Raw genomic sequence first — 10,504 nt, 5'->3', positions numbered from 1 at the left:
GCTGCTCATTTTTGGCTGAAAGTATATAATAACTAACTTAGATAACATTTTTTTTATAGAAAATTTGCATGTCATGCGACTGAATACTGTACACCATATTTTAACAAAACACCTGTATTTTAGTATTAAGTATTCTTGCAAATAAAGAATCTTTATCTTTACCGTATATATTACTTTCATTCATGGATTAACATTAAAACTATGGAAATTGTTTATGACCGTTCTTAATATAACTAAATCAATAGATTTTTAAGGTCACGTTCAAGAGTCGACATCTTAAAGCTTCAAAATCGTTGATCAATTTTACTCCACGAATCAAAGTATTTATCTCCTATCTACGGTATTTAACGTACGAGTACAACAATGAATATCGATCAATATTTCTAAACATCTTAACATTTACACACTTACCAAACTTCACGACCATTTAAATAGGCCAGGAAGCTAATTAGGTAACTCAAAGGCTCGGAACATTAATAAATTCGGTTATTTGTCTTGTTCGACTAGGGTCATAAAGAAGCGTAATGTCGGTATTTAGGAGACGTGTTTGCTGGCGGTTTCCGGTTGAAAGTTCTGGAAGCGGTATCGCTCGCGCCACTTGCCGACCTGGTTGCGGATGCGGCTGACGTCGGCAGCGTATGTGCGGCAGCAGCCGCCGACGTACCGCGCGCCGAGGTCCAGCCACTCTTGGATGAACACTTCCACGGCTTCGCATTTGTCGCGGTCGATCCAGCTGCGGGAAAAAGGGGCTAACATGATACGATACCGCATTTTAAATTCACTTTACAAGTAGACAGATATGCGGCCTGTAACTTGATCTATAAATATTCAAGTGTTGACATTTTTTGTTATTAGTAGAAATTAACAAATAGATAGATAGCATACTCTTTATTTTCCATACGCGGGTCAAAATATTTTCGATGTCTTGTTTTTTGTCCCCAAAAAATGTGACCACTCCGTCACCTCTTTGTATGAGAAGAAATTTAGTTTTTAATTTTTCTCATGCAAAATATAATCTACAGCTATAAAGGCATGCGATAGCACTCGGCTTTTTTTTTATTTGATAGAAGACGGAAGTACAAGCTTGGCAGACTGGTCTGAAACAAGACAACGAAAAGAATTTAGACCCACTCCCCAAACCTGAACATCGAATAATCATTAGGAATTTGTAATTAGATTCTCTTTATTTAATATGTGAAGTTTAATTCAATAACTTTTAACTCATAGTTGTTATGTACAATTGACGTAGTTGCAGAATTTATGGATACTAGATATTATAGTTTAACCAGTCATAAGCGTTAGATTGTAAACCTGAAGAACCCTAACCACGCATGTAGGCACCAACTTAATACGTAAGTGTTGAGCACTTGAATGGAATATGTTCCCAGTCAGCTTGAAACGTGATCTATCACTATTAAGACGTTCGCTCAGTTGATAAGGAGTACCTAAACGCTTTTATAATAGATCTTTGTTTTACAGCCAGTCTCTTTTAAAATACTTTAATTTTATTAGACTTAGTTACCTAAATACAAAATTCATTTATTGGAAATTTAACAAATTAATTATAAAAATAAGCTAAAATTAACTAAACTAAAACTACTATAAAACTAAAAATCTAAATCTAAAATGGGCCCCCGTGGCATAGTGCCGAGGATGCTGGCAGCATTTCCTCGCTGGTTTGGTATGCTCAAGCGTTGGGTGAGGAAGCTGCCAGCTCTCTTATCCCCAGTCCCATCCACCAGCCGTTTCGCCAATTGCCGGTACTTATACTTAGTACTTATACATTGAGCTAGTGCGGTATTATTATAAACGGATATACGGAATTAGAAAGAGTAACCTGACTGCAGTGTGAAGATATACATTTTGTTTGAGGAGTACTTACTCCCCAGTCCTCCTCAGTCCTTATTAATTTAATGTAAAAATTTGATTGAAAGAATATATTAGGAATACACGAAAATGAAAGTAACTTTAAGCTATAAAATGTGTGAAATTTATGATAAGGACATGTCCCTCGACAACTGTTAGTTTATTCTTTCTTATACTTACTGGGTGCGAGTATAGTTAATTTAGCAAAGTTTGGCGAAAATTATTTTCGATTTGTAGGTCCCGAATACAGCCAGATATCTCGTAAATGCACGTTGACGGCGGCGAGGGCTTGCAATTATCCGTGAAGCTATCGACAAAGCTAATATAAATAAAATAAACCGTAGGTGTATCTACAGAGCTGACAACGCGGAAAACCTCACACGCTACGATATTCGCATAACATAAGATATATTCTGTAGGTACCTTGTAAACATTGTAGTGGAAATGGGAAAAAAATCCAAAATCTTAAGATAACGCTTATTACGGAAGATAAAAGTCAATGAAATCTTAACAATAGTTCCTATCCGTACACATTGCTCGTATAAGGTCAAATGGCCGATGGCTGAGACCCCAGAGTAATAGTTTTATCAAACTGCGAAATCTTACCCGATCTCGGGGTTGTATTTTTCGCCTGAATTGGGGTAAACGATAAGTGGAATCGGCGCGTGTGGTCGATCGTCGTTGAAACCTTTCATGAGATTTTTCACGTAGGACGGTGCGCAGCAGTTCACTCCCACGGCCACCAGCTGGTCAGGGTTCGTTTCCCAACACTTCTTTGCCACTTTTTGGAAACTTTCGCCGTGAGCTATGCTTTGGTTGTCCTGTAAGTTAAAATAAAAAGAATAAAACATGTACCTATTAGACTTATGCTCATGTAATTCATTGATCCAGAAGAAAATTGCTTTGTAAGGTCTAATTAAGCATTTAAGATACCAATTTTAGGAGAAATCATAGGCATTGAAAGTTAGTAGGGTAGTACAGATGTAGTGCATAATCCTTTACCATGGTATTTTCTCGGAAACGTTCGCAGGTATTTGTCATGCTACTTCAGTCAACCTCAGTACTTTTTATATTGAGACTGACTGAAATTAGCATGCCACGTTCGTAGTTCGTACGTTTCCGTGACAATACGATGGTAATAGTAGACTGTTAACCAAGGGTGACCAAGGGTTGAAATATTTCACCCGAGTTCAACACTACTTTTCATTTCGAATGCGAGGAAAGTAAAATACATGTGTATTAAAAAAAGACCGACCAAGTGCGAGTCGGACTCGCGCACCGAGGGTTCCGTACTTTTTAGTATTTGTTGTTATAGCGGCAACAGAAATACATATTCTGTGAAAATTTCAACTGTCTAGCTATCACGGTCCATGAGATACAGCCTGGTGACAGACAGACGGACAGCGGAGTCTTAGTAATAGGGTCCCGTTTTTACCCTTTAGGTACGGAACCCTAAAAACATGACTAAGTACCTTTAAACTTTTATAGTAAGTATTTTAATTAACAATATAGGTAAAAGTATCGTTATTTATGAAATGGGGAGTTAAATATCAGAATGGAAATTGTAGAATAAATCCATTAAAAACCAAATTATAATTATTTATCGTTAAAAAAAACGTACTTGGAAAGTAAAATCGCAACACTGCACACTTTTTAGAACAGCAATGGCTCTGACATCTGTACTAAGGGGTAACTTATTTAGGTGTAAAACGTGTCTTTTGGAATAAAATACGAGTATATCCAATTGTTTTGCAGAATTTCCAATCGCCTGCCGATTTAATAGCTTGTCTTGAAATCTGTTACAAAACAACAACCGAAGCGAGCAAGATTTAAACTAGGCCAAAGCTGCGATAGCGTTTCAAATAAAGCAGGTTGACAACTTTCTCGAGTCAATTGCCAAATTTTGATGCAAAGTTGTGGCCGTTCAAACTGGAAATGCTGGAATGTTTTTTTTATCCTTTTCTTGGTAAATAAAAAAAAATCGTGATTAGCCTCGCTTGCGCCTGATAGAGCAAAACAATGTCTTAGAAAAAAAATGCAAAAAAGGGGGTGTAAAATTATGTAGGTTATCTTGTACGCATTGCCAAGAAAATGGTTGCATTTTCTTTCTACCCCTACCCTACACCGTGTTTTTATTGAATTCCGGTAACTTCGAGGTATGGTATTGGTAAGTACGTTTAAGGAAACTAAATGGCAGTTAATCTAAAAAAAAATATATAAAAAGTAAATAAATGTTGCATATAGAGTCTGTTCGGAAAGAGAAGAGTCCTGGAATGTATTGGGCCCCATACATTCCACGACTCTTCTCTTTCCGAACAGACTTTAGCGTTGTTGTAACACGGGCATTATTATTTAACGTAACCAAACAAGTTAAGGCTGTGACATATCAATGTCATTTCGAACATCAATTGTCGGAGATAGTAGTTACGTTTAGTAGCAATTGTATAAACTCGTACTAAACACTAATCAATATGTAAGCAGGCCCTAAGGCAAGTGTACACGCTCGTAGGAGCCTAATCAGTTAAAAAAAAATATTTATTATCTCCGAAATGGAGTTAATTAGAAAGTAACTTAATTTAAGCTTAGGAATGCACCCTTGAAATTAACGGAAATCAAAAGAAACACGGTGTATAAGGCTGGTCTACCAGTCTACCTTTTTTTTATAACCAAGTGGTTATCAAGTGATATTAATTAGCAGTTCATCAAAATCGATATCTTTAGCAATAATGTTAGTATAGTTACAACCTGCTAACTGACGTTTATTTTGCTACACTCTGTCTTCACAAGAACGTACTTTGTCTCGCTATAACTTTTGCCTATTAAGTTTATCCTAGGTTAACTAGGTTTACTTATTTTGTGTTGTGGTTGCATTGCACTGCTTTAGCTTTGTTTTATTTGACGTAAAACATTTATTTTGTGTGAAATAAAACGTGCTTATATAACAGCAAAGAGGTGTACTTTTGAAACAAATTGATACTCGTAATAGGCTTGATGACAAATTTTTATTAATGGTATCAATCGATCTTTGTTTTTGGGATCAAATGTCTATATGGGACCATGGGCACTAAAGCAATACAAAAGTCAGATATGATAGTCAAAGTCCGACAGTCGTACTTCACTCGCGAAACGCTCCTAACAAAACGATAAGTGAACGTGACGTCAAGGTCACTAAGAGCTAAGAGCCCATCTTGAAGGTATGGAAAATAAGTAAAATTGCAATTTTGTCGGTGAAATATTGCGTGTATGCATATAGTTGCTATACAATCTGTTTTTGGAGAAAATGCAAGTAATCGAATGGTATCTTTACTTTATTCCTTTTAGGAGGTTAAAGAAAACTTTAAATTTTGAAACTTTTAGATCCTGTATTTCTTTGTCATTTCCATATATTATTTTAATAAGTATCCCCATTATTGTGATAAATTGCTCATTTGCTATCTATTTTACTAGATTGTGTTATAAAATTCAACATGTGTCATCATCCCTATTACAAGGAAGTGTATATCATAGGAGTAATAAATAGAAGTGGTTTAAAAGATGAAATTCACCCGAATAAGAATTTATTTAAAAGGTACAATAAACCGAAGTTCCATTCCTGCCTTCCCGAAATAGTAGTGGAAAGTGGAAAGCAGCACTTAAAAATAATTTGACGAATCGGTGAAATAACAAACGGATTATAGATCGTGAACTGAATTTAAAGGTAAACATACCTACTAAAGTTGGATCAGTAAGATAGCTTTACGCAATTAAAACGAGTGTCCTATCTTCGAGTACAATACAAAAGTTTTGTTCATTGTCAAACAAAGCAACATGTGAACAAAAAACTGGGTGCTTAGCCAATATGCCAATCGTTAACGCTCCGTAGTCATCTCTCTATCAATCTTCCATATTAATATTGGCTAGGCGCCTTGATTATTAAAATCGATATTAATAACTAGTTTTCCAATTCAGCTTTACTTGTGTCGTGTAGCAAGAGCATTTTGCTAATATGTACCTTTTCGTCCATTAACTACCTATAGCTCCATCTACATAATTACGTCCATTTATTCATTCCACTTTAACGATTATTACCATTCTCATATAGTTTCGTTCATGTCGAACATGTAACTTGCAAAAAAAAGGTACCTTGCAACTGAAGGCCAGCCAAGCTTTCATATGGGGGTATTCGCGGAGCAGCTCGCAAAGCATTTCAGCCTCCTCTTGGCACGGGATAGTCTCAAGCGCAAGCAGATCGACTCCTGCGTCTACGAGCGCCTGAATGCGTGGTCGGTGCCATTCGCGCATCGTCTGTTAAATACAAATATATTTATGGATTATTGTCATTAGGCTGTAGTCTCTGTAGTAGAGAGTTAAAAGCTCTATTAATTTAATAAATTATAACCATTATAAGTAGTCGCACTTGGCGCTGCAGCACTACAGATTTTCGCGCTCATCGTGCAATATATGCTACAGCATACGCCATTTTCTGACACCGCGCGTTAGTTAAAATAACATATAAAGTAAATAGGTACATAAAAAAACTGGCGTTTCCTTTATAATTGCATACATATATTAACGAGTGATAAACTGTGTCCACCCTGTCCGAAAATGCTATCAATTTTGTTTCGTTTGTGATACGTTTGGTCAAAGATAGATATAACTACGTAATAGATGGATACAGTCTAAGGAAAAAACGTGCCTTGAAAGTCAAGAAAATTTGATTCTCGTTCAGAGGGCGCTACTAGCTTTGGCCTACTGTCGTATAGATGGCGTTGACGGTTTCGTTTGTTATTTAACAATTGTAACGCATATCAGTGAAAGAACATGGGTCAAAATCATAAAAATAATTAATGCAAATAAAAAAAATCATTTATTCATATTAAAATACATTTTATCGTATTTTTATGAATCTTCATTTTTAGTTTTAAAGTGTTTCGACAGATGGCAGTGAATTTACTGGGGTTACAAATTTACTATGACAGTACCGTTCTAGTATAAGTTACTCCATGGTTTGGTTATGGTTGATAACTGGTCGGTAGTACATTTATTAAATAGGGTATTTGACTGTATTAAAAATAAATTATTTTACATCATGCATGAAATAAAGTACCAGAAGATTAATAGAGGAACGTAGACAGCTGTTATTTTTAGACACAATTTTGTATTTTAAAACCCGTATAAAACTATAAGGAGTAGGTAATTTGTTGTCATTTCATATAAATTCCGTAGTAGAAAATTCGCTTTGACAGTTCGAAAAAGAAACTGATTTGACTAGTAGTCAAACACCCTATTCAAAGATTGATATAACTCCGTAATAGATGGATACAGTCTAAGGAAAAAACGTGCCTCGAAAATTACGAAAATTTGATTCTCGATCAGATGGCGCCACTAGTTTTGGCCTACACTCGTATAGAGGGCGTTGACTGTTTCGTTTGTTATTTATAATTTTAACGCATACCAGTGAAAGAACATGGGTCAAAATCATATAAAAATAATTAATGCAAATAAAAAAATAATTTATCCATATTTAAATACATTTTATCGTATTTTTATAAATATTTATTTTTAGTTTTAAAGTGTGTCGACAGATGGCAGTGAATTTACTGGGGTTACAAAATTTACTATGACAGTACCGCTCTAGTATAAGTTACTCTATGACCCTATTATACATGTCCGAATATTTAATGGGACATAAAAATAAAATATCCAGGAGACTGAGCTTTGGTCGGAAAACATATAAAAACTAAAAAATGCGCATTTTCCCAGGGATAAGATAAGATTTTTCGCCCCGAAAACCATATAGCAAATTTCATCGAAATCGTTTATATATGTATATACACGAATTGCTCGTTTAAAGGTATAAGATTAAAGTTGTAAATATTTTCGCTACATGATGTTTGTTACTTTACTGATGTTCATTTGTCCTCTATCTTGGTACCTATCGTTAATGAACTGTCCGCCCCAGTCAAATGACGGTCCGGTTCAAAAAAAGAGAGAAATGGTGAGGGACTTTTTCATATTGCCGATGTAAATTTTAATTTGCCGGCAACTTTACGGCCCTCTTTACGATTTAGCTGACGCTTTCAACCTTTATTAGGCAATGCATTCATGGCTAGGGGGGGTTCAGTAGAAAGGATCTCAAGAATCTCCACTTTTGTTGACAATAAAATTTAAGCTTGTCCCGGATTATTCGGAATGTATATGAAGTAAAAAGTAGTTTGCGCAGATAAAAATAATGTTACGAGTATGCTCCGTACATATGTACCTACATCACATATATGTTTCCATCCACAGAACAAAGGAATTCCTGTCGTGGCATTAATACTACACACCTATACATACTTGTACTATTCAAACTGAGCGGCATTTGAACTTTTAAAATAAGATGTTGATTTGATACTTCTTGCAATGCGCCTCTCTCCAATACACAGGCGCGAGCCTTGTTCATAACAATATTTATTCATGTTGAATCCTGAAATTTTACTTCGTAACTTAATACTACAATAAAAATACTTATTTAGAGTTTACAACATAGGCGGCGAGCTTCACATTTAACATTTAATTTATTCGAAAGCTTTTTCCGATTTCTGACGCCCTAAAAGCATTCTATGACGCAGTAGATGCTGAAAATGGCGATGCACTAATGAGCTCCTATTGCGGTGAAGTTCGTCTATTATTAATAGTTGACCTATAGCAATATCGGCGCTAGGTTATTTTTACCTCCACTTCTGTTGTATCCGCGTAGCTGCCGTCGTACTCGGAGCCATCGTGTAAATGGGCCCCGTAAGGACCGACGGACCCCACTACCAGCGGTACGTGATCTAAATCAACAAGTACTCATTAACGGCATGACATAGCATTAACAAAGCGCAATAAGTGTCAACAGCTCGCTCTATTTCATCGCTGAGCTGTTATTCCTACGTCGGGCCGAACTCAGGTGAACGCTCATCTGAGACGACCAGTATGTGTGATATCCGATTGTGCATAGGAGTTAAGGAACCCGATGTCATAATAATTACTGGACACCCAAGGCAAAAGTTCGACATCATTCAGCAAGCGAATAGAATACATGAAAACTTGGCACTAAATACCCTAATCCCATGACCCTCTGCAAACTGTAATTAAGGCATGCTTGCATCCGTCCTTTATGGAAGTTTGTCTCGTAAAACCTTTGTTTTGAGTAAAACTCTTGCAATTTAATTGCCATCATGTTTTTGTGACAGACACGGGAATGTCGGGAGTGATAAATCATTTCTAGCCCCGTATTTTCCTTCGTAGGTAATTACAACTCCTGAAACAATTACAAATTGTTCGCTGTTACTTTGTTTACTTTATTTTTCAAGTTTAAACATATTTTTCTTTCATTCGTGGATCCCATTTTTACGAGGACACTTTTCCTTGTTGCTTCTATAAATATGTATAGGTGTGCCTATCTACCCTAATATTTTCAGTTCTCATAATGCGCCATTTAGTAAGCGCCTCAAGACACTACGTTTCATTTACGCTATGGCGCAGCAGATGCCATCATGTGCGCACTGATAGGGATTATAATAAAAGAAACCTAACCTTATACGTGGTGGTGTTTAAGAAAACAAGTTATGCTCACTTAGATGGCCACAGTATTATTCTTACCATTTTGCAAGAAGTTTTGGAATTCCTCGAGATAGAGTTTGCGGGCGCGTTTAGCGAGCTCAACGGCGCGCTCTATCAGCGCGTACGCCTGTTCCTCGTTAACGCCCAAATGCTCTACGAAACCGCCTACTGATGCCTGGTACGTGTTTGTGATGATCAGATCCGCTCCAGCTGAAAAGAAATCATCATCATCATCTTGAGTATTTATCCGCTCAACACCCTTTTCCCTCGCCTATTATCATCCGTTTTTTATTCTGTTTGTGTTAAAAATTAGTGGACACTCGGGTCGGGTGACACTAGGGCGGCCAGCGAGTGTCCCTGTTAAACAAATCAAATATACAAACGTATGCGAATGGCCTCAGTGAACGCTGGAAGCTGGACGCTCTACGAGTATGGTGCACGCGCCGCAGAACGCTTACCACACCACTGAGGCCGTAACCGGGCGGCCAAGGTGACAATCGCTTGCGCTTCGCCATCAAATCGCTTTGTGTCTCTCTATCACTCTTCTATATAAGTGTGACAGTGCGTTTCGTTCGCTACGGAGCGTTAGCGATTGGCACGTTGTCTACGGGGCCTGACGAGTCAATTTAAGGAAGGCCTTTTACGCAAGATTGTTGGAATTGGATTCTATGAATGCATTGCGCCATTGCATGACTGATATATATTGGCAGGTTAGTTAATATTCTTTACAGTACATATGGTGCTACTTTACCGCACTAGTGCGATAATTAGCACATTACGGGACTATGTCGAAAATTTAAAGGGCCATATGTACTGTAAAATTTTGTACGATACAAGTGCGAATAGGTAATTCGCAACTCGTGTCGATTTAAAACATTCACTTCAGTCGTGTTTTAAAGTTTTAAGTTATCGCCACATTTTGCGAATTTCCTATTTTTCGCACTTGTATCGTAATATACTATGACTTGAATTCGATGTCAGGTGTCATTACGTAATGTTGTGTTATAGTATACCTATATATATAGTAAAATAAATTCGTACGTCGGACTATCATTTTAAGTTGGTAGCA

The 10,504-nt window shown here is 36.8% G+C and overlaps 1 protein-coding gene across 1 annotated transcript in view; it reads right to left on the bottom strand.

The window, feature by feature from the left end:
• Window positions 1-10,504, bottom strand: part of LOC134741076 (homocysteine S-methyltransferase-like) — a 44,198-nt gene continuing 33,694 nt past the window's right edge. Inside the window, exons 3-7 of the mRNA XM_063673840.1 lie at window positions 9,475-9,645; window positions 8,563-8,663; window positions 5,989-6,150; window positions 2,473-2,687; window positions 1-733 (exon numbers count right to left, since the gene is read on the bottom strand). Coding sequence (XP_063529910.1) covers window positions 535-733; window positions 2,473-2,687; window positions 5,989-6,150; window positions 8,563-8,663; window positions 9,475-9,645 — 848 coding nt within the window. The 3' untranslated portion in view covers window positions 1-534. The remainder of the gene's footprint in view (window positions 734-2,472; window positions 2,688-5,988; window positions 6,151-8,562; window positions 8,664-9,474; window positions 9,646-10,504) is intronic.

The sequence above is a fragment of the Cydia strobilella genome, chromosome 4, assembly GCF_947568885.1.
Source record: "Cydia strobilella chromosome 4, ilCydStro3.1, whole genome shotgun sequence".
Taxonomy (NCBI): domain Eukaryota; kingdom Metazoa; phylum Arthropoda; class Insecta; order Lepidoptera; family Tortricidae; genus Cydia; species Cydia strobilella.
Note: the sequence above shows the minus strand (reverse complement) of the source record. Positions and strands in the feature narration are given on the sequence as shown.